Source organism: Pteropus medius, unplaced genomic scaffold (assembly GCF_902729225.1).
Source record: "Pteropus medius unplaced genomic scaffold, Ma_sr-lr_union100, whole genome shotgun sequence".
Taxonomy (NCBI): Eukaryota; Metazoa; Chordata; class Mammalia; order Chiroptera; family Pteropodidae; genus Pteropus; species Pteropus medius.
This window is the reverse complement of record NW_024349519.1, coordinates 13,011,445-13,037,383: the sequence shown is the minus strand read 5'-3', so window position 1 is coordinate 13,037,383 and position 25,939 is coordinate 13,011,445. Positions and strand designations below refer to the sequence as shown.

Sequence of the window (25,939 nt, the reverse complement as noted above, 5' to 3'; positions counted from 1 at the left end):
CCGGTTTCCCTGACAAAACTCGCGAGACTTTGTGAGAGGCCAAGCAAAAACCTATGAGTAGATTAATGGGGAGGGACTTACGATGGACACGCCCTCACCTCACGCGCATGTCAGCGAGAAGCTGCAATAAATCTCTCGCCCTGCCCCACAACAGTGACGCAAGGAAGGAAATCTCGCGAGTTTGTGGTACTGTGGCAGCCCTTGCCGGAGGCGGTTGGCGGAGGTTTACCCCGAGCCAGTGATGGGTATGAGCCCCGCTTATCCTCTAGCCGTTCCCCGACTGTCGCTTTCCGGTTCTGCGTCCGCTTGCTGAAGAAACTGAACAGGCGAGAGGAGTCTCTTCCCTTGGGTGAATAGGTCCCCTGTTGGCAGAGGCTTTGAGCCCTAGTCGCCACAGCTGACGGCTGCGAGGGATTGAAACCAGAGTAAGTGGAATAAACCCAAGGGTCGAGAACAGACGTAGGGAGCCGGAAGCTTCCTTCCCCTGGGCCGCTCTAGTGCTTTGCACCAGTTGAACTACTGGCCGCCCGATCCTGGTCGTTTTCCCCTGCTGGTTGCCGGCTCCTGGGAGTGGTACTTTCCCTCCCCGGCCTCTGCTCTGAGCTCGTCTTTCCGGGACTGAGGTGCGGAAAGTTTAAGGAAAAGCCTTGCCCCTAATTCTGTGGACACACCTTCCCTATCTGTTTTCTTCCTGCGTAACCCACCTGTGAGCTCAACATTGAGGGGAGGGAAGAGGAGCCCTTTTCGGGTCTCAGTTTACCTCTTTACAGCACATAACATGGATAACTATTCCCTTTTTCTTGAAACTGCCCTTCAGAGAATATTACTCTTTTCTATGTTTTCTTCTTGCTTTTCTTCTGTATCCCATTTTTGATAATGGTATCAGTGTACATTCTGCTGTCCAGACTAGAAACCTTCGTCTTTGATTCTGCATTTCCACTCGCACAGCAGTATATTATTTATTCTTTCGCCAGAATTCTTACATTTGCCCTCCTTCAACTAAGTTTTCCCACCATTATCCTTCCTATACAGTTATCATTCTGAAATACACATCTGTTTATTATCACTCCTTTCCTTAAACATTTCGATAACTGTATTGCTGACAGAATTATCTTCTCATGGTTAACCATTATCATTCATGACCTTTTCCTATCTGTCCCAATCCATTTTACCTTGTTAGTCTCATCTTGCTTCTCCAAATAAATACCTTATTACCCAACCATATCAGGCTGTTTCTCCAAACATGTCGTGCACTTTCACAGCTCTGTGCCTTTGTATGTGCTGTGCCATCTGTCCAGAGTGCTTACTCTTCCTTTTTTATTTATTTATTTTTTTACCACCTGTCAAAACCCGATTCGTAGATCATTGTCACCTGAAACTCCCCCAGTTGACGTTGGTAAAACCACTGTGCTCTCAAAGCACTTGAAACAGTTCTGCAGTATTTATCAGGTTTAGGTTGTAATATTTGTTCATGTATCTGTCTTGTGCTAGTTTAAGCTTGAGTCTGGAATGATGTCTTATTCATCTTTGTAACAACAGCTTGTCCAATGTTTGGCACATAGCAGACATTTACATATATGTGTATAAATATAATGTAATAATTCTAAAGATTCACCATAGAAGTTCTGAGTGCCCTTAAGAGCACAGAATTTTTTACAGGCAGAAGGAACCTGTATTAAGTGGACACTGACCTGTTTCGAATATGAAAAACCCTGTACCTCTTAACACACAGTAATTATAGTGTTAGTATTTGTTGATTGAAATTATGCATAATGGTGAAAAAAAACTGCTTTTAAATGATTTTGTATTTTATCATACTAGTATGTGTCTATTTGGAAAATAATGGAATATATGTGTAAGAGAAATGTTTTAGACTGTAGGCCATCCTTGATGTATGTACATCTATACAACTCTTCCAGTGACTCCTTGGCCCATAGGTTAGAAATAATTGATTTAGATTTGAATTGTCATATTTGTTTGAACATCTATGTATATGCAATGTATATTTAGCTACAATTCTAAGGTAATGTATGTAATTTAGAAAAAATTTCTGTGTCCTTTCAGATTCTGTTTCTTCCAACTTTAAAAACTCATCTGCATCATAAAGCTGCTTCATATACTTGAAACGTGTTCATTCCATCATTTGCAGGGACTGAAAAATGTTCTGTGCTTTCAAATGCAGTGATATGTCTCAAGATGCTTATTTTTATATGTAGTTTGCATGCATTCTTTCTTGATCTCCATAGATATGTCTTATATAAGTTTATAAGAAAGCCATACTATGCCATTTTATTTTTCTGTTTACATATGTGTCTGTTAATGTTATCTACTTATTAACATTAGAAGTACCTACCTGAACAATCCAATAAAAATTTTTAACTAAACTAGATTGTTGACATTTGAAGTCACTTCAGTGGCATATCAGTAGCCACAATATTTCTGTAGATCCAGCTATAGAATGGTTGGATTTGTGCATAAAAGAGAAGGAAGAGTGGCTTGAATTTCTTTAAAATTTTCTTAGCCAAATTTAAAACTAAACAACTGTCAGTTGCTGTCATGGGTGGGTGGTGTTTTCTCTTTTATCAGCAGCAGAATGTTCTGAACCGTGTGCCAGGAGTCTGACTATGAATGCCTTTGGGTGGTAAAGTGGGCGAGTAACTAATGTAACTAATGCAAAAGGAAAAACCCTGCTTTAGAAAAATTTCACCTGTAATTTGAGCCTACCTATAGAAGATAATGTAAGCAAGTACACTATGACTAGTAAGATAAGCACTATAAAAATAGATAAAATGAGAATATTTCTTTTTTTTTATGGAAATCTCTTTTTTAAAATTTAAAGCTTGTGAGAGAGTTTGGAAAACAACCTTCCTCCCACTCCACTTACCAACCAAAAAAGAAGGAAAGCAGAATATTTTTCATAAAAGGTGGCAAAGTAAATGCACATTATAAAATATTTTGAACTTTTCTGTGGTTTTACATACAGGAAATGAACATACAGATTCTTAGAAACGCTGTGTCACTGTTTTTCTGAAGTGCTAATAAAATTATGCTTTGAATTACCTGATGTTTATAATTTATTTCTCTGAATAGCTATATTTTTATAGTTACAAAATAAATTTTAAATTTGTTTTTTATAGTAGTTTATATAGTTTATTTTTATAGTATTTCATTATGCAATCTAGTGAATGTTATTTTAAATGGTTATTAATTGTAATTTCAAAAAGCATGTTAGTAAACATTTATTGGTCTTATACTATAATGCCAGTTAAAATGGATGCTGGTTTTTTATTAGTTATAAGGGAAAATATTTGAAATTTTATTGTTTTTATTCATTTTCATTTATACTCCCATTTATTTTCTCTTTCTGGCTTGAAATGCAATTTTTATACTATCTTGGAAGTCTCATTAATGGGGTAGGGTCAGGGAAATTTGCTGTTTTTCCAGTGAGGGAAACCAAGATAATTTTATTTTATTTTATTTTTTTCCAAGATAATTTTAACATAGGTAAAAGCAAACAGGGCCCTGAGGTTCCACCTTGGCTCCTGAGTAGAGCACTAGATTGGGAATCAGAAATTCTTTTTATCTGGCTTGGCTCCTTCCTTGCCATTCAGCTCCTTTCATTTGGAATCTCTATTTTCTCATTGATAAAATGGGAATAACGCTTGTCATGTTGACCAAAAGACAATATAAGGTAGTAGTTCTAAGGTTCAGAAAGCTACCAAGTATTCAAATTAATTAAAATTATTACCTAGCAGTTTAATTTTATTCTACAGTGCTATAGAGGTCTATTGGATTGAATTAGGTTGGAAAGAAGGCTAAAAATAGGTAAAGCAATTTTGAAGAAGAAAAAGATGACTCGCCGTATCAGTAAGTTTATTTTACAACTATTAACAGTTGAGGCAGCATGGTACTGATATATTGATAGATAAATAGACCCAGATAGACTAGGGAGCTCAGAAATGTACCCATAACATTTATTGAAAACAAACAGGTTTGTCATTAATATTCCATGGGATTATTCCAACCACAAAAAATATAATTGTGTGACATGATAGAGTTGCTAATTATCACTAAGATGGCAATCTTATTACAATATATAAATGTATCAAATCAACATGTTGTACACCTTAAAATTACATAATGTTATATGTCAATTGTATTTCAATTAAAAAAACTCAGTTGGGGAAGAATGTACTATCCAATAAATGAGACTGGGGCAACTAGTTGCCCCATAATAAAAAAAACTAGATGCCTTCCTTATACCATACATGCAAATGAACACCAGATGCATTAAAGACAAAGGCAAAACCTTTGGGATGGAGTGGTATTGTTTTTTTAAATTTTAAAATTAACATATAGTCTTATTTTAGATTACAGTTCTCATTTTAACATGTATACAGGATCATGTAATCACCACTGCAATCAGGGTGTAGAACTATCCATCATCCCAGAATACTCCCTTGTGCCACACTCTCTTCCCACCCCTAACTCCTGACAGCCACTGATTTCTTATCCATCATTATAGTTTTATCCTTTTGGTAGTGCAGGTCAATGAAAACAGTATGTAACCTTTTGAGACTATCTTCTCTCAGCATAATGCCTTTGAGATTCATCTAAGTTGTTGCCTATATCAGTAGTTTGTTTTATATTGCTGACTCATTCCATTGTATGGATTATATGTACTGCAATTCATTTATCCACTCATTTCTCTGCAGAACATATCCAGAAGTGGTATTGCTGAGTTACATGGTAGCTGTATATTTAACTTTGTAAGAAATTGCCAAACCATTTTCCAAAATACCCAGATCATTTTGCATTCTCAACAGCATTGTATGAGAGTTCCATTTGCTCTGCATCCTTGTCAGCACTCGGTTTGTCATTTTAGCCATTTTAATAGGGCTATAGTGGATTTCATCATGGTTTCAATTACATTTCTTTAATAGCCAATGATGATGAACATATTTTCATATGCTTATTTGTCATCCATATATCTTTTTGGTTCAGTGTTAAAATCTTTTGCTCATTTGAAAAAATGGATCATTTTTTTTTTTTTAGTTTAGAGAGTTATATATGTCTTCTAGATAAAAAGTCCTTTGTCAGATATTTGCAAATATTTTTCCCAGTCTACAGTTCGTTTTTTGACTCTCTTAACAGTGCTTTTCAAGTTGCTAATTTTAAGGAAAGCCGGCTTATTAAAATTTTCTTTTATGAATCAAACTTTTGGTATCATGTCTAAAAAATCTTTGCCTAACCCCAAGTCACAAAGATTTTCTCTGCTTTTCATTTTACATTTAGATCTGTGGTCCATTTTGAGCAAATTTTTGTATAAAATGTAACAATTATGTCAGTTAATTTTTGGCATGTAGATGTCCTGTCTTCCAACACTATCTGTTAAAAAGACTATTTTCTCAAGTTGTGTAAGATTGTTATTATTTCTTCTTTATATGTTTGGTAAAATTTGCCATTGAAACCAAATTGAGATTTTTTTGCATATTTTTAACTACAAATTCAATTTCTTTAATAGTTATAGTAGTCTATAGAATAGTTTATATAGGACTTTAATCATTACAACTATAATTATGCCTAATAGTTATAGAACTATCATTATCTCTTTACTCTTGTGCAACTTTATTTGATTTGTGGTTTTGAAGGAATTAGTCTATTTCATCTAAAGTATCCAATTCATGTGTATGGAATTTATTGTATTCACTTACACTTTTAATGAATTAGGAGTCTGCAGTGATAGGCTTCTTTCATTCCTGAAAGCGATTTGTAGCTTCTCTGTTTCTTTTTTCTTGATCAGTTTTGCTGGAGGTTGACCTACTTTACTTGTTTTTTTTCAAAGAACTACCTTTTGGTTTCATTAGTCTTTCTCTGTTGCTTTCCTGTATTCAATTCATTGATTTCTGCTTTTTGATTATTTCCTCCTTTCTATTTACTTTGTTTATTTTACTCTACTTTTTCAGATTTCATAAGGTTGAGGCTTAGATAATTGATTTGAGATCTTTCTCATTTTCTAATAAGTTAATGCTATAGATTTCTTTCAAAGTACTGTTTTACATGCATGCCAAAATTTTGATATCTTGTGTTTTGTGTCTGTTTAGATCAAAATATTCTCTAATTTTCAAAAATACTTTTTTTTTGACTTGTGTATTATTTATAAATGATGTTTGGAGATTTTCTTAATTCCATTATGGTCAGAGAACATAATTTGTATGATTGCAATTCTTTTAAATTTCTTAAGATTTTTTTGTGATCCATGATATGATCTATCCTAGTGAATGTCCCATGTGCACTTAATGTGTATTCTGCTGTTGTTGATTGTAGCTTTTTATAAATATCAATTCAGCCCATTTAAGTTGATTGTGTCTGTTTATTTCTTCTGTTTATTTAGTTGATTGTGTCTGTTTATTTCATCTGTATTCTTGCTGATATTATGTGTACAAGTTCTATCATTTACTAAGAAAAGTGCAGAAGTTTTCAGAAGTAAGTGATATGTCTACTTACCCTTTTGGTTCTTTCAATTTTTGTTCTATGTATTTAGAAGCTCTCTAGTTAGGTATATACACATGTAGTATTCTTATGTCTTCTTGGTGAATTGACCCTTTTATCATTATGTAACGTACTCTTTGTCCCTGGTAATTTTTTTTTCCTCTAAAGTCTACTTCATCTACATATTAATATAACCACTTCAGCTCTTCTTTTTTTTTTAAATAACACCTTTATTGAGATATAATTCACACATCATACACCTTCATTGAGCTGTAATTCACATACCGTTTAAACGAGTGAGTAGCCAGTTAAAGCATACAATTTGATGAGGTTTTTTATATTTACAGAATTGTGCAACCCATTACCACAATCAATTTTAGAATATTTTCATCAGTCCAGAAAGAAATCCTGTGTCCATTAACGATCACTCGCCATTCTCCGCTACTTACCCCAACCTTCCCATCTTCCTACCATGCTAGATAACCACTAATTTACTTTCTGTCTCTATGGATTTTCCTCTTCTGGACATCCTATAAATGGAATCATAAAATGTATGGTTTTTTTGTGACTGGCTTCTTTCACTTAGCATATTTTTTTCAATTTTCATTCATGTTGCAGCATGTACTAATACATCATTTTTTTTTTTTTTGCTAAAAATATTCCACTTTATGGATATATCACATTTATTTATCAGTTGATAGATATTTGGGTTAGTTCTTTTTGACTATTATGAATAATGTTCCTATGAACATTCATGTACAGTTTTTGACATGGACATGTTTACATTTTTGGTGTGTACCTAGGAGTGGAATTGCTGGGTCATATGTTTAACCTTTTGAAGAACTGCCAGATTCTTTTCCAAAGTGTCTGCATTTTCCATCCAGTAGTTTATGAAAGTTCCAAATTCTCTATATCCTAGCCAGCACTATCTTCTGTCCTTTTTTATAGCCATCACAGTAGCTGTGAAGTGTCTCATTGTGGTTTTGATTTGCATTTTCCTGATAGCTAATCACGTTGAGCATCTTTTCATGTGCTTATTAACACTCCAGCTTCGTTTTGATTGGCATTTATATAGTGTATCTTTTTCCATTCTTTAACCTACCTATATCATGTTTGAAGTGAGTTTCCTATAGACAGCTTATAGTTGGGTTCTGTTGTTTTAATTCATCCTGGTAATCTGTTCTTTTTTAAATTAAATCTTTTAATTTATCTTTTAATTCGTGTGTTTAGAACATTTATATCTAGTGTAATTATTAATATTTTTAAATTAAGATGCATTATCTTATCATTTGTTTTCTGCTTGTTCCTTCAGTATTTTGTTCCTTTGTTTCCCTTTTTTGCCGCCTTTTGGATTATTGAGCATTTTTAATTTTTTAATTCATCTATTGTGGTTTAAACCATTATCTCTATATAACTTTTCTAGGTGTTTCTCAAGGAATTACTATGTATGTATATAACTTTTTCACAGCCTACTTGCAATTGACATTTTATCATTTCAAGTTAAATGTTGAAACTTTCTCAATATATGGGTCTATTATGTTACAGCTATAGTTATATTACATATTACATCTACGTAAATTGAAAATTCCACCTGTCTTATAGTTCAGACAAAAGTTATAGTCCTTGTTTTCAAACATCAGATACTTTAAAGCACTGACAAAAAATAGTTTATTATATTTGCCTGGATATTTGATTTCTGTTACTCTTTATTGCAAATACTCTAAGTTTCCTTTTGATATTTTGCTTCTCTCTGAAGAATTTCTTTTAGAACAGATCTACTAGAAATGAATTCTTTTCTTCTTCATCTGAGAATGATTCTTATTTCAGATTAGAATTCAGGGCTAACAGTTCTGTTCTTTTAGCACTTTAAGTGTTCCACTCTCTACTGGCCTTTTAAGATTTTTCTTACAATATGTCTGAACTTGGACCTTCTTGGATTTATCCTTTTGGGAGTTGCTGAGTACTGGGAATGATGAAAACAGGAAGATTCCTTAGAAGGAGGCAAAATGTACCATAATTTAAATTCATAAATAACTGTTCTAGTTAAATATGTTTCCATATTACTTGATTGACAAATTAGAATGTCCTTGTTAGGACACACAAACTATAATAGTATTTTAACCATTATAAATATTATGGCTTTTCAACAGGGGACTTTTTAAACCTATCCATAACACAAACATACTAGTCTACTACTAGTACATTCAGGAATGTTACAAATTCCTAAACAATGGAGAGAGGTAACCCTATAAAATCCATTGGGAGATGTTCGGAAAATCCTTTAGGAGTGGTTTTAGTGCTTGTTTCACCCTTACAGTTTTTCCAGATTAGTTTATTTATAAGTAAGGCATGCACTGGGTCACATCATTTGCTATCCAAGAAATTTTCTATTTAATATTGTGGCTAGTTTTTTTTTCCTATTATACGAAATGTTTCTTTAGTTTCCAGTTGCCATTTGAAATTTTATCTGGTGTTATCAGGTAGCCGTTCTGATAGTGGCGGCTCTTATCTCATGGTTTTTACAACTTGATCATCATGTTTCTTTTTGGAATTTATCAGGCCAGATTTTGTGTGTCTTTGGTAGAATCTTTGAACTTCTCCATTAATTTGTTATGATTTTGTTGTTTATATGAGGCCCTTGCATAAGGACATTTAGCCAAAGCAGACTGTTTATAGAGTAGTTTAATATTGTTACGTAGTATCTATAGTATATTATTCTAGCTTGTATAGTATCTCTACTTTTATTATTTTAGGTAGCATCAAGCCATCAAGTAGTTAATGTATTTGTTATTCTTAAGGCATATCCGAGGAACTTTTTTTCTTTGCAGAATTTCAAAGATATGAATTATTCCAAAAACAATCTAGGTATCAGTATATAAATTTACTCTTTTATTTTAGACACTCTGTCTTGCAGGGCCACAGTTAAGTCATTTGATCAGTTTGGCTTCTGGTAAGAAATTGAATTTTACCACAGTGACTGAAGTACCTATGTATATCAAGCCTGGCATTGTCACTTTTTGTGTTTAATAAAAACCTGTTAAATTTCTTGCGTATGACATCTTCACATAACGTTTTTATGGATGTATATATATCTGACTAGGGGAGAATTGGGGAAGAACAGGGCTTTTAAATTTGTTTTAAACAGACCTGCCTGTTACATTTTGTGCTCTTAACCAATTAAAGGGGCCAATGACCAAAAAAAATTTTTAAGCCATTGACAAACAGTAAAATCAAGATTTGGTATAGAGAATTCAAAAGTTTTGTTTTGGGTTTGGACACTTCTTGATTTATGGAAACATAGTCATGAAATTTTCCTTCAACAGGTATAGTCATTGTGATAAGACTGTTACACCACTGGCTGGTAATATGAAAAGGAAAAAATAACAATATTTCATAATTATTCAACTAGTAGAAATTTTAGGATTTCCTTTAACAATAGGGATTTGCTACATATGGTGACATTAGGCTTAAAGACCTAGTGCAGGCTCTGAAGATGCTTTGACTAATTTAGTTGAGGCCTGTGATTGCTCTGAGGCAAGGATACTAAGCCTTAGCTACTGAATTATGGCATAGGATTTAATAGGCAGTGAGTCCTTACTGCCATATTGCTGAATTAATATCCCCACAACACAGCATAACCTCTTCATATTTCAAAAGGAAAGATTTAGGATGATCTAGAATGACTCCATCTAGATTCAGGGCTCTGTTCCAATTAGTCTATGCCTATGGATTCTTTTGCCCAGGAGATTCTGGGAGCATAGTTTGTTTGTTTTTGTTTTTCTTTTTGGCAACTTACTGAATTTCACACAGTATAGGTATTATGTCAAATCACCTATCAACTGATTCTATGTAGGCACCTTAGCGTATTTTATTTGGAAGGAGATCCTATTTTAAATTTGTAAATGTTGCGTAACAGAGCATAAAGGAGTATTCTTCTGATAGTGGCCCCAATAATACCATTTACAGATTGGGACTTGGGGTTGTTAGAGATTCCTCATACTTAAGTTCTATTAACTCAAGATCTCAGCATACCAATTGAAGAAGCTAACTATTGACTATTTCATGTTTTGTCTTCTAATTTTTTGAGCTCCTCTTAAACATATTAGTTATTGATTTTAACATCAAAAGTTTCTAATAGAACGACAAATCCTAAAATTTATATGGAACCACAGAAAACCCCAGCCCCCCAAAATCTTGAAAAATAACAAAGTGGAAGGTTTCACACTCCCTGATATCAAGCTATATTACAGTGCTATGGTTATCAAAACAAGACGATACTCACATAAAAACAGACACATATATCAAAGGAACAGAATAGAAAGCCCGTAAATAAACCCAGACCTATATGTTCATTTAATCTATGACAAAGGAGGCAAGAATATATAATGGGGAAAGTCAACCTATTCAATAAGTAGTGTTGGGAAAACTGGACAGACACATGCAAAATAATGAAGTTGGACCACCATATACAAAAATAAACTCAAAACGGTGAAAGACTTAAATATAAGACCTGAAACCATAAAACTCCTAGAATAAAACATAGGCAGTAAACTCTTCAGCATTGCTCTTAGCAATGTCTTTCTGGATATGTCTCCTCAGGCAAGGGCAACAACAACAACAAAATAAACAAATGGGACTGTATCAAACTGAAAAGGTTTTGTACAGCAAAGGATACCATCAACAAAACAAAAAGACAACCTGATGAATGGAAGAAGATATTCACAAATGATATATCCGGTAGGGGTTAATATTCATATAAGAAACTCATACAACTTAACACCCCCAAAAATCTACTTAAATAAAATATGAAATCTTGGATAGATATTTCTCCAAAGACGACATACAGATGGCCAACAGATGTATGAAAAGATGCTCAACATCACTAATCAAGGAAATGCAAATTAAAACAAGATAACACTTCACACCTGTCAGAATGACTATCATTAAAAAACCAACAAATAAGTGCTGGTGAGGATGCGGAGAAAGGGAACTCTCATACACTGTTGGGATTGTAACTTAGTGCAGCCACTATGGAAAACAGTATGGAGGTTCCTCAAAAATTAAAAATAGAGCTGCTGTACAACCCAGCAATTCTCCTTCTGGGTATTTATCCAAAGAAAACAAAAACATTAATTTGAAAAGATACTCACCCATATGTTCATTGCAGCTTTACTAGAAATAGCCAAGATACGGAAGCAACTTAGATGTCTATCAATAAATGAATGGATAAAGAAGTGGTATTTATATTCAATGAAATATTATTCAGCAATAAAAAAAAAGTGATATCTTGCCATTTGTGACAAGATAGATGGATGTAGAGGGTATTTTTCTAAATGAAATAAGTCAGAGAAAGAAATACCATAGATCTAATGTGGAGTCTAAAAAAAATGAAACAAATGAAAACAGAAACACCCATAAATACAGAGATCAAGTTGATGGTTGCCAAAGGGGAGGAGAGTAAGAGGTGGGAATTTAAAAAAACAGTTTCCTATGATAGCCAGTGTTGTTCGAAGTCAAAACTTTTTTTTTTTTGCCATTTGCTAAGGAAAGTGCAAGAGTTAGGATTATACTGCAACTTCATATAAGTGGCAGAAGTTCCTCCAGAAGAAGGTTGATACTTTGATATAGCATGACGCATAGAAGCCACTTTGGTTGGTTGATAGTATGTGTTTGTGAACATCATCTCAGATTGCCTGATCAGGCAAAGGCTGAGGATCTTCTTATAGTTAGAGAAAGACACTCATTAACTACAGAATAGAGATTAATAAAGTGACGTTTTCCACAGATGAAAAGATAGTGCCCTCATGAAGAGCACAGTGTTTATACAATATAAAATGTACTCATTAGATGTGTACTTTTCTCACCATAAATTCAAGGTATTTTAAATACATTCTGATTATGTCTGCAAATTGTTTATATATGTTCTAATTTTTTAGAACATTATAAATTCACTTTCAAGCTTGTGCCATCCTAACAGAAGCAAAATCCCAGGCATTCTTAGATGCTTTCTCTTCCCAGACAACAATCCTGTAACGAATGTAGCTTCAGAAGCATGTCTGTGTTAACATGAAACAAATAAGATGATATACTGGCTTTGTTTTAAGTCTTGATTTTAATTTTAATTGTAGGTATTCCTTTAGAAATGAGTTGCACAATTGAGAAGGCACTTGCTGATGCCAAAGCTCTTGTTGAAAGATTGCGAGATCATGACGATGCAGCAGAATCTCTGATTGAGCAAACCACGGCTCTCAACAAGCGAGTAGAAGCAATGAAGCAGGTTTGATTTTTTTTCTTTCTTGTTGATTCCATTTTTTAAAAAAGCAGTTATTGACATTTACATATTGCTTGAATTTTAAACTTCTGCCTAATTGTTATTTTTTTAATGCTCTCTAAAATTTAAAAGTAGCTTGACTTGTATTTCAGTTTTACTTTAGACTAGAATATAGTTTTGTCATCTTCAGGTGACATGTGTATGTATATATATATATTCTAAAACCTGTAGACTTAATCACTTTTTTCTTACAGAGATGTACATTTGAATTAAGAAAATATATGAAATTATTATGTCTAGATACTTTTGACAAAGACCAGATAATATCTTTTACTAACATGGACACATATTCTGTCTCACATTTTATAATGTAGAAATGTTTCTATTTTTTTTTATAAAAGTACTCACGTGCTGTTTTTTAACAATAACAAAAAATTTTAGTGATGCAGGACAATACGTATTCTATAACTTAATATTGTTATTGCATTTGTACTTGCTACCTTATTTTTTATTTAATGCTGCCAATTAAAGAAGAAATGAAAAGAGCTTCAGTTCTTGTTATCCTTAACTGTGTATATAAGAACTTTCCAGTGGACCATGGGAGTTTAGCTACCATTTTAAGCTCTCTTATAAAAATTTTCAACTCTAACAGAATTATAGAATCTCTGGTATTATAATGGAAATCAGTGTGTGTGTGGGGGGGGGAATGCATATTTATAGCCTACTCGCATGAAACTCTTCTATTTTGTAGAAGGAAGGAACCCCGAGATACCACTTTTATCAAAGCTACTGGTAATAATGGCAAATTTACTTATTTTATTTAGTAACTCTGCATCCCTAAACAGATTACAAACCTCCCTAACTGTCCAGCTTGCCTCATGCGTTCCAGTAGACATATATCTGGTATTTAGTTGTAAAAAAAGAAGTTTGACCAAATTTAGAACCAGGAATATTATAATGAATATGTTACTAAGTGGCTCATCAAAATGTCTTGAAAATAAAGGAGTGCAATTTTAAAGTTATATTCCTACTTATTAAAAATTAAAAGAAACAATAATTTTGCATTTCTTTTGCATATGTTATTGACATATAATTCACATACTATAAAATTTACCTCTTCGAAGGGCATAGTTCATTGGATTTTAGTATATTCACAGGTTGTCCAAGCATATTCACTAATTCCAGAATATTCTTATCACCGCAAAAGCCAGTGCCTCCCTTCTCCAAGCTCCTGGCAACCAATAATCTTTCTGTATCTATGGATTTGTGTATTTTGGACATTTCATATGTACGGAATCATACAGTCTGTGGCTTTTAGTGACTGATTTCTTAACATATTTTAAATGTTCATCCATATTCTAGCATGTATCAGTACTTCATTCCTTTTTATTGCCTAATAATATTCCATTGTAAGGACACATTACATTCTGTGTATCCATTTATCAGTTGGACATTTGGATTGATTCTGTGTTTTAGCTATTATAAATAATACTGGTATGAATACTTATATACAGGTTTCTATGTGGACATATTTTCAGTTATCTTAGGTATATTCCTGAGAGTGGAATGAATGGATCATATAATAGCTCTGTTTAACATTTTGACAATCTTCCAGAATTTTTCAGAGTGGCTACATCGTTTTACATTCCATCAACAATATATGAGGGTTATAGTTTCTACACATTCTTTTCAACACTTGTTATTATTTGTCTTTTTTATTAAAGTCATCCTAGCAGTTATGAAGTGTATCTCTTGCTGAATTGCATTTCACTAATGACTAATGATGTTAAACATCTTTTCATGTTCTTACTGGCCAATTGTATATCTTCTTTAGAGCAATGTCTCTTTAAATTCCTTTTCAATTTTTTTCTCAGCTTTACTGAGATATAATTGACATATAACATTGTATAAGTTCAAGGTATACAATATAATTTGATACACTTATATATCGCGAAGTATTACTGCAATAATACCTCCTTCACCTCACATAATTACCTTTCGGGTGTGTGTGATGAGAACATTTAAGATCCACTGTCTTAGCAATTTTCAGGTACACAATACAGTATTGTTATTCATACTCTATATTAGATCTCCAGAACTTATTATTTAATTTGCTCATCTTTTAATCGAATTATTTTTCTTATTATCATCAAGTTGTGAGAGTTCTTTATATATTCTGGATACTATCTCCTTATCAGATATATGTCTCAGATATTTTCAAGTATTTTCTTCCCATGTGTGTGTGTGTGTTTTTTTTTTTAATATTTTCATTAGTATCAGGAAGAAATTCAAGAACTTAATGAAGTTGCGAGACATCGGCCACGGTCCACATTAGTTATGGGAATACAGCAAGAAAACAGACAAATCAGAGAACTGCAGCAAGAGAACAAAGGCAAGATATAGTATCACTATGTATAGCAAATCAAGAGAACTTTAATCTGCAATTATACTATCAAGTTGGGATCAATTAATATTTTAATATTTTCAAAAATGGGAAAACAGTAAACTAAATTTACTTTTTGACATTAATCTCATTTCTAGTTCATATGTCTAAATCATATTTATTGTTCTTTATCCCGCCCTACATTTGAATGTCTACTTTGCTTGTAGTCATCTTAGATTCTCATTATAAATATTAGTTTGTACCACTGCTTTGGTCTCCAGCTTAGGTGTTCATAGTCTCTTGCTTGAACTGTTCTAATTGGTTTCTCTGACTCTATTTTCTTTTTCCCCTGCAATCCATTTTCAACACAGGCATCACATTAATTTTTCAAAAACATATCTGATCATATTATTCTTTTGTTTAAGAACCTTCATTGTATATCTGGTCCTCAGTTAACAACATTTTGTTTCATTATAATGTTGATGAGATACCATAGGAACTTAACTCTTATTTATGTCAGTTAGCCTATGGTAAAATCAATTTTGTTAAACATCAATTTGCTTAAAGTTGCAATCAGTAATGTTAAGTGAGGACTTATTGTATACTTATTTCTTTATCCAATGGCCTCAAAAGTCAATTCCAGCCTTCTTTTTTGTCTTCTTCCCATACCTCTCTTCTCCATGAAACCCTTGGTCTTGCCATCCCGAACTAGTTTCTGAACATATCATCCACTTTCACACCTCCCTGCTTAGAATACCCTTTCCTATATTTTTCACCTTAAGAAGTGCAAGTTCATCTCAATACTACTGTGAAGCTTTCACCAGTTTCTCCCCACAGACTTCTCATATATATTTGAGTAGAGCTCCACTCTAACCATGTCGTATTATAATTATTTATATATTTGTTTTCTCCACTAGACTCTGAGCTCTATGGCCTTTTGGTATTCCTAATATAGATCATCATCTGATATGTAATTGTTCAGTAAATATTTGTTGAAATAATTCTCAAAAACTGAATTTAAAGTGATCATTTAAAAAACTAACAAAGGACTTCATTTGGTATGCTTTATTTCTATATAGATAGATTTCTATACATCATGTTTTCTTTTTAAAATATCCTCTTTATAAGTTGTTTTTTTGATAAATGTAATAGAATGTAAGATAAATATGGAAGAGAATGTTTGAATAAAATACACTGTTATTCTTGATAGAATTACGTACATCCCTGGAAGAACATCAGTCTGCCTTAGAACTTATAATGAGCAAATATCGTGAACAAATGTTCAGATTGCTAATGGCTAGCAAAAAAGATGATCCAGGTATAATAATGAAGTTGAAAGAGCAGCACTCCAAGGTAATTTATTCTATAAATATAATTTGAAATGAAAAAGAAGGACAGTTAACTTGAGTTCAGATTTTTTTTAAATCACTGGTCTCTATCATGATGTTGAATACTTCATCTTTTTGACATTTGCTACTTTTTCTTATGTTTTTCATTTCTTGTTATGTATCATTTTGTTTGATTTACTCTTCTAAATCCCATTTTTCCTAGCAGCTTTAATATATATTAAAAAAAAACCTTTATTTGGAAAATAAAGGTAAGTATTCAATTCAAAATTATTTTTATAAGGTTATGTACTTTTAAGAAATATCCTAATAGATTTCTTTATTGCTATCTCTTGCACAAACAAAAACTGAAATGCTAAGAACTTTTTAAAAATCTGAAAGCAGCCAAAGGTAGATTTGTTTTCTTAAAACTATTTTTGAAATGAGGGTATTTCGTTCAGGCTATAAAATAAACCTGATTATAATGGAAAAACTATAGGGTCAGAGAGAGGAAGCGAACCAATATATTAAAAATTTACTCCCCTCCCCTCATGTCATATTATCGGGAGCATCATTTTTAGAGACAGAGCTGAACTGGTTAGAAATTAATGTTTTTCCTGCCATCTTACTTCTTGTCATCCCTGTGTTTGTTGCCTTTGTGTATGTCCCGGTGTTTGCTAACAACTTCTACAAAGACAATTATTTACTATTTACCTTTTGTTTTAAACTGAATTTTAACTGCTGATGTGAAATAAAAATATTAGAATAGATTATGATTACTAGGCTGGTGAGCTTATTATTAGTTATAACTAATATTTTTTAAGAAATATTGATTGTAATAAGACATTTTTATCTTTCTCAATTACTGAAACACATTGTAGATTCTTTAAAATATTTCTTCCATGTTGATGATTGTAGGTATTTTAAAATTAAGATTAATTCTATTAAAATTAAATACCTACTTAATCTTTATGTGATAACTTCATATTCGGGAAGTTAGTAATAGATACCTCTTGTGTCAAATAGTAAAATAATTAATTAATAAATGAGTTTAATATTAGCTAATTATGCTATTCATCTCCTAACCAAAAGGAAAAGCTTGGATGTTTAAGTGAAATTTTTTTTAATATAAAATGTGTCTATTATTAAATGAGATTATTATAAAAACATTTAAATTTAAATGTATAACTTTTGGGTCTATGGCCATGCCACCCTGAACTAGCCTGATCCCGTCTGATCTCGAAGCTAACAAGGTCATGCCTGATTAGTACTTGGATGGGAAACCACCTAGGAAGACCAGGTACTGTAGGCATAAAAAATAAAAAATAAGGGATTGTAAGCTGACAAGGTCCTTGCAATCTGTGAGATCAACCAAGGGTTGCTTTGCCTAAAATAAACAAACAAACAAATAAATAAATGAAAATAAATGTATAACTTTTGGTATTTTTAAAGGTTACAAAAATGAATTGACTAAAATTATTGGTAAAAATAAATCTTGAGAATTCCAAATGTTCTTATGTTTAAAAACCTAAGAAATTAATTTTTTAAGATCTAAAGAGAAGACTAGTATGACAAAAAACTGCTTAGAATAAGATACTGCAGCTTGTTAGTTCCATCTGGTAGTAGCTATGACAGAAGCCAACATTTTCTAAAACACATTAGATCTTACCACTCACCACAGCTGTTTTATTAATTAGCAAAGTTAAGCATTTCTTAAGGTAGCTATAAACCATCTTTTTTCATTCTGTAAATTGAATTTCATCATTGTAAGTGCTGATCCTTGCCTTCCATAAAATGACTATTCAGTTACTTGTTATTAATTCTAACTAATACATATTAATGTTTGTGATTTTGATTTTTCCCAAAAAGGAGACACTTTGACTCAGTTAAACAAACATTTATTAACATTTATACTGGCTTAGTTATTATTAATAATAAGATGAATGAATGAATAAGTTTTATTACTCTATCATAGGAGCTTACAGTGTAATGGGAGATACAGATAAAAATATAAGTATTGATATAAGGTAGGATGTGATGAATCCTAAAATAGAGATGTGAATTATTACTGGAATACTAGAGGAAACAAGATTAGAGGATAAAGAGAATTTGAGAAGATGCCAAGCAAAGGAAGAAATCCATCTAAATCCAGCTTTGAATTAATTATTGGGAAATCATGTCAACAAGCAGAAGTAGGTGAACAGAGAAACTTATATGATAAAGGCACAGAAATATGAGATTCAAGGACGTGTTTAGGTACTAGTGCTCTGTTATGCCTAAACACAAAAATAATTTTATGACACATTTAGGAGTGACAAACAGAGTCATACATAATAACATTTTGGAATAAGAGACCCTACTAAGAAATAAGAAACTACTGTAATAAAGAATTTTCAATAATCTGAAAATTTTTGAACACATTTAAAAAAAAAGTTTAAGAAGTACTAATTTTCATGAAAGTACTCATTTTACATTATTTTTGAACAGATGCCTTTTTGGAAATCTTAAAAAAGCAAACATTTCAACCAGTTGGCTAACACGCATGAACTAACACTCATTCAGTTTTTAATTACGGATAATGTCCGTATTAACATTATAATGACTCTGTACTACAGATTGACATGGTACATCGTAACAACTCCGAAGGATTCTTCCTTGATGCATCTCGACGCATCCTTGAAGCACCTCAACATGGACTGGAGAGGAGACACTTGGAAGCAAATCAGAATGTACACTAAATAAAGCAGTCAACTTTTGGGGTGTGGATGGAAGGGGGGTCCATTTAAAAAGTTTCTTTACATTGCATTTTTCCGCCAGATTAAATCAGCAAATAAATGAAATTACTCTTTTAAATGCTGTGCTTTCGATACCCGTGCAGAAATATTCTGTTTAGAAATGTTAAATCTGTCATTAATTCTCTGTGCATTGTATCACACACATCTTGTTAGATAATGGCAGGCTTTAAAGGTTATTCAGGCCAGCTTTTCATTTTGTGGCTCTTTTCAGCTGTTGCTGCAAAATTTTAGTAAGCTTTAAACAGTTATCCTCTTTCTGGACATCAAAGATGTTTTCTGGGCAGTACTTTTAATCTGATTTCATACTAATTTTGTTCAATCACACTGTTAAGTGAACTATTTTAATTCAGATTTTTGATAGTTTGTGAGTTTACAATAAAATTAAATTTGTTCAGGTGTTATGATTTAGTATAATAGTACATTCTATTGTTTCATAGCTGTCTTTTTTTCCCCCCTAACTTGTGGCAGGTCTTTATTGAGCAAAGTTGAAATAAACCTAAAACAAAAGTTACAAATGAAAAGCATTTTAACACAGTTCAAGGATTATGTTGCTAACCCTTCGTACCTTTAAGACAGTTTTGAAAGCACAGAACTTGGCCTCTTATGCCCGTTAAAGATCTGTGATACTTCCCCCAAAGTAATATTGTAATAAGTGAACTGTCCATGTACTGGACCTATAAAAATACTGTTTTGTTTGAAGAATTGTGGGTTTTTTTTCCTCATGATGATTTTATTAGAACACACTGTGAACTCAAAAAATTAGTAGTATCTTGTTTTCTTCTATTTTAAAGGCAAAAAATTATTTGCTTCCTGTGTAGTCTTTTAACCTAGGTCAGTGCCCTAGGATACCAAATTGTAAACTGAGAAAACTGTTGTAATTCAAAATTTTTACTCAATACCCTTATTCAGTTTGCTGCTGCACTTAATCTGTACTTTGCTTACTTTTAAACATTATGCTCCCTTTATATTGGGAGGGATTTAGTCATTAACTATTGCTGAATATGACAGATGTTTGTCTTGATAACATTCTTGCTACCATAATCTAATCCGAGGCTGTCCAATAGAACTTTCTGAAATGGTGGAAATTTTTTTAAATCTGTGCTGTTCAATATGGAAGCTCCCAGCCACATGTGGCTATTGAGTACTTGAAGTATCATTAGTGCAACTGAGGAACTGAATTGTTAATGTTTTTAAATGTATTTGATTTTAATTAATATAAATTTAAATAGCACCATATTCAACAGTGTCAATTAGTCCTTTATTTTGCCTTCTTCCTGTATACTAGCATTATATAAATTTCCTCATTAAATAGTATAAGATCCTGCATTTTTATTGGTTAGAAAGATGCTAAGTTTGTGTTTGCTAAAGATATTCCTATTTGTTCTCCATCTTTATTTCTAACAGTTAACTAGTTTTGTAGGTTTTTTGGTGTCTCATTCAAATCCTTTTTACAAATAGGGAATACAGCTATTTAAGAGACAATATTTATTTCCGGAGTTATTAACTTACATTTAATTTTTGTCCTTACTATAATAAAATAACCCTTGATTGCCAGTGAATGATGGTCTTTATAAGCAAAGTAAAAAATAATTATTCTCAAGTTTCTGTTGATTTTAAACCTTTTGTCTGTCTCTTTCACTTTACTGTAAGCTCCTTGAAATCAGGGAACATGTCTTAACAGGATTCATATTCCTATTGCCTAGCACAATGTCTGGCACACTGTTGGTGTTCCAAAAAAAAAAAAAAAAAGAATGAGATTGGAAGAAATTTATATTACTTGTTAAGCAAAAAAAAAAATGGATATCTATTTTATACCGAAATTATATTTGAACAGTTTGCAAAGAAGATCATTTAATATTTTAATTCTTAAAAGCAGAACTGTTCATTTTACTCAATATTTACTATCTATTTTGTACTGAACACTAATAGAGAAATATAAACAAGGTACAGTTCCTGCTCTCAAAGAGGATTATAAGACAGAAAATGTCCTAGATTGAATTGAGATCAATTTTTAGGCGTCGTAAATACAAAAAAGATTTCTAAATTTGAGGGGAAAAGAGATTGAATATGTCAACAATTTTTATATTTCCCATTACTTTGATCAATAATATATGTAGATACAAAAAAGAAAAAGTTGCTGATTATTTGTGGTGAGAGGAATATGAAATATGACTACTCTTCCTGCTAGTGGGTTTAGTAACACTTTGCTGCTTTTCTCTAATTCTAGTCCTAACAGAAATTTGCTTTCAAAAGCACATTCATGGTCAGTCAGCTTTCTTGTAAATATCTGTTTGATATATTTCAGTCATGTTAAATACAGTGTAAGAATATTACATTCATATTAAGTGTCAATGCAGGTTTTATAAAAAGGAGACAATCCAAAAATTAAAAAAAAAAAAAAGTATTTCACTGATTTGCAACTCCCTTCTCTTTTTTTCAGGAATTACAAGCTCATGTTGACCAGATAACTGAAATGGCAGCAGTAATGAAGAAAGCCATTGAAATTGATGAGCAACAGGGTTGCAAGGAACAGGAAAGAATATTTCAACTTGAAGTGAGTATAAAATTGCAAATTAGGTGAAAATTGCCCAAAGATTTATACCCCGTTTTAAAGTGTGTGCATGCGCACGTGTGCATGTGCACTTTTCGGGATACTGGTAATGTTCTTTTTCTTGATCTGGATACTGGTTATATGGTTATATAACACAAGACCATTTATATACTAATGCCAGAGTCCAGGATCAGCAGTAAATTATACCAGTATTTGAGAAAATTTGATCCTATGTTGCTTCTGTTTTTAGGTGAAATACTTCTTCAATTTAGTAATGTTTAAAATTTCTTCATTCTATTAGAGATCACAATAATGCAGGGAAAATTTTTTTAATCCACAAATAATATTCTTTGAGCACTAGTATTTTTCTGAGGAATATAAATCTTTGTCTCATCCATCCTTTATTTTGTGGTAGTGAACACACAAGTAGAATAATAATCCAAATCAGTAGAATAGACCTTTATGCTTTAAAAGCTTCATTTTGAAATCATGGTGGAGAAATTAGTTATAGAGGGCCAAAAATTGTTTCTCTAAGTGTACAGAGTTCTTTCATTCTTTATAACAGAAGTAAGCAAATTTTTAAAGGGCTAGATAGTAAATCTTCTAGGCTTTGCAAACCAGGTAGTCTCTGTTGCAGCTACTCAACTCTGCCATTGTAATGCAAAAGAAGACATACACACAAAAAAGTAGATTTAACTATGTTCCAGTAAAATTTAATTTACAATAACAGACCTCAAGCCAGGCCGTAGTTTGCTAATCCCTGTTTTTTATACCATTGAAACTTAGAAAGTAAGACCAAAAACAAAGTAGTAGAGAATAAATTACGAAAGTTATTTTTAAATGTCTGCAAATTTCTTACAGTAACTAATCTAGGGGGAAGAAAAAGGCAAAGTTGTTTACCAGTGCTAGATTTGTTCACTTACTTTCCTTCTTGAAAAATATCACCATCTACTCAGCCAGCCCTGCTGCTGTCAAATTCCAGTGAGGGAAGCAAACCAGATGGCTTGTCCTGCATTCCACACTAAATAATAAAAGTACTAAAGAACTAAGAAGTTCTAGTCCCAGGGTATTATTCATAAACTTTCTGAGTTTATAAAAATATAAATCTAGATGTTATTTTCTTCATCTATACTGTGAATTTAGAATAAGGTTTGCAGTGGTGGAAGACCACAATTGAACACAATTCCTACCTCTTTAAAAAAGTGTTTCCTGGATTCAAGTTGTAAACTTCAACTGTATATATTACTTAGTCCATTTCTGCTGGTTATAGAACTTGCTTTGTTTTTGTCATATGTTTGGTTTTTCTTAAGGTATGTTTGTACTCTTGTCCCTACTTTGATGACTGCATCTTTGTTTTTGTTTGCCTTTTTATAGCAAGAAAACAAAGGCTTGAGAGAGATCCTTCAAATAACTCGAGAATCATTTTTGAACCTTAGAAAAGACGATGTGTCAGAAAGTACATCTTTGTCAGCATTAGTGACCAATAGTGACCTGAGTCTGAGGAAGAACTGAAGAGCTTCTGTGAGCTTCTTTACAAGGCTCCAAACCCATTGCTGGGACTGAACTGCTAAAGTGAATGAATTAACAGAAAGATCAATCTAAAGCTACCCCCTCCCCCATTTTTTTGTAACATATACAGGGCACTGGCAATGATATTTTTAAGAGATAGGAACCAAAATGCATAGTTCATGGTTAACGACTTTGTTCCAAAATGTAATCGAAAAGTAAAAACTAAGCCTTTGTTAATTGGTGAACAAATTGAAGATTTTCACAGTGACTGCTGAACATATTAAGAGCTTTCAGTAGTATTGTTGCCTTTCTGGATGATACTTGGATAAATGTGATTCCCAATAAATGTTTGGGAATTCATAAAATTATCTCAATTTTAAAATATAGATTTTGCCACAGTTTGGTGAATGGAAGATCATCATACTAAATTTTATCCTCCCTGTTTGATGTCAAAGTTAGCAAACAACTTATGTACCAGGAGACTTCAGCTTTAATGATTGCCTATCTGCCTTCCCATTAATTTAAATTTTTGTCAAAGAAGATTCAGTTTGAAAGGCTATAGAAATGTTTTATAAGCACCATAAAAAAAAAGAGGTAAGTTTAGCTGATTTACCATAATTACTACTCAGCTAACAATTGTCTATAACTTGCTAAATATATGAAATATCATTTCAGGAATGAAAGAGAAAGAATACTACTTTCTAAGAAAGAAGATCTTATAAGAGACATATTTAGTAGGTTAAACTACTCCTTTGAAAAAATGTTTTGGTTCTAAATCAATAATGAAGATGAGATTTTTCTCTTCTCTGGTTGATCTTTAAGGATATTATATAGATCCTTTAGCTAACAGTAGAAATGTTTGATATAGCAAGCTAGGTATGGTTATTTCAAAATAAATTGGGAAATTCTCTGCCTCATAGGACCCTCATACTCTTAAGGGATACAAAAAGTAAATTAAAATTTCAAAAAAATTTTCTAGATCTATTCTTAAGCACTATCTGGTCCTCATAACCTGTAAGGTTTTTCTTATAACCTCTCAGTCAAAAGCAGGATAAAAAAAGCCTATGGAGTTAGAAGTATTTGTTTTATTTTTTTATAAAATATGTAAATCCAGTATGTAAATTTTTTAAAGCCACCAGAAATAGAAATGTGCTTTAATATCAATTGAAATCTAATTTTTTCTTATTTTGTGATTATAGTATAGAAGGATTAAAAGAAGAGTGTCACATATGATTAAATATACTCATTTATATTAAATACAGATTAAAATTAGCACAACAGAAAATTTACTTTTGAATATATAATTTGTTGAATATGTACAAGGAAATTTTTGTGTATAATTTTGTGTATTGGTAAAATTCAGAACTACTTTTCAGAATTTTTCTATCTTAAGTTTGGGGTAAGTGGGGTTTATAGGGCTGATTAAATAGAACAGGGCTATTGGCCCAAACATTATGTTAATTTTTTTTCTCATTCAGAGGCCTTAATATCTTATAAATAAATGGCAGTTTTTATTTTTTAACTTTTCTATTGTTTTTTTTTTTCAGAAAGTATCCCTTAATTTGATGGCACATTCATTCATATAGTTTTTATCCCAAGTTAGAATTAAAGAAAATAAGCTATACAGTTGAGATTAAGTCTGAGGTAGTTAACTGAGGCAGCTCTATTATAAAACATTACTTGGTAAATAATTATTTTTGTAAATAAGTTAATTTATTCATAGTCTTCCTACTTGGATATAATTTTAAGATCTTGGTGTTTAAAGACATTTACTTTATTATATAGCAACAGTTTTTCATCCCATACTTTTAAGCAGAACCTTAAATTTATGTCTGAAAGTATGTAGTGCAAAGGAGCCTACTTTATCAATAAAAATGAGTGATAAAATTGGTACGCTCTCCAAGTTAATTTGAAAAAAATACTTTCTTACATTTATTTTTAGAGCTTTTTATCTCTTCTTACCACAAAACTAGGACTTAGCAACAACTTCTATCTGTATATTTTAAGAATTGGCAAGAAATTTATTGCTAATCTTGCAACCCTTTTTATTATCTGTAGTGGGCTTAAGAGTGTCCCCGCCGAAGGTGTATCCAGGTCCTAACCTAGTATAGCTATAAATGTGACCATATTTGCAAATATAATCTTTGTAGATTTAAAGATCTCAGATAAGATCGTCCTGGTTTTCATCTGAGCCCTAAATCCAATGACTGTGTCCTTATAAGAGAGGAGATTTGAAACAGAGAGGGACATATGAAGACAGATGCAGAGAGTAAAGCAAGCCAAAGAACCCCTAAGGATATGAGGGGCCACCAGAAGCTAGGAGAGGCATGGAGCCTCCAGAAAGGACCACCCTGATTGATTTCAGACTTCTGAACTTCTTGATTTTCAGAACTGTGAGAGAATAAATTTCTGTTAAGCTACCCAGCCTTTGATAATTTGTAGCAACCCTAGGAAACCAATACATCTATTATTTATCATCTATGCACTGTATTTTTTAATCTTATATAGAGAATGCAATTCTAAAAAACCAATTATATACAACCTTGAGGATAAAATGTTTTTATTCAAATTGATATTCTTTAATATCAAGGTGACTTCTAAAATTTTGTCTGC

General features: G+C 32.2%; 1 protein-coding gene across 3 annotated transcripts; it reads left to right on the top strand.

Annotated features, from left to right (window-relative positions):
* The first annotated feature begins 157 nt into the window (after window positions 1-157).
* Window positions 158-25,217, top strand: FGFR1OP2 (FGFR1 oncogene partner 2). Of its 3 annotated transcripts, XM_039882447.1 has the most exons (7): window positions 158-425; window positions 12,621-12,769; window positions 15,038-15,155; window positions 16,357-16,499; window positions 19,087-19,200; window positions 21,707-21,820; window positions 23,192-25,217. In XM_039882447.1, exons 2-7 carry the CDS (start codon window positions 12,635-12,637, stop codon window positions 23,327-23,329), a joined length of 762 nt encoding a protein of 253 aa, XP_039738381.1. In that variant the 5' UTR covers window positions 158-425; window positions 12,621-12,634; the 3' UTR covers window positions 23,330-25,217. The 3 variants fall into 3 exon arrangements, with proteins under 3 accessions (XP_039738381.1, XP_039738382.1, XP_039738383.1); XM_039882448.1 differs by lacking the exon at window positions 19,087-19,200; XM_039882449.1 differs by lacking the exon at window positions 23,192-25,217 and having other exon boundaries at window positions 19,087-19,230.
* The last annotated feature ends 722 nt before the right edge of the window (window positions 25,218-25,939 follow it).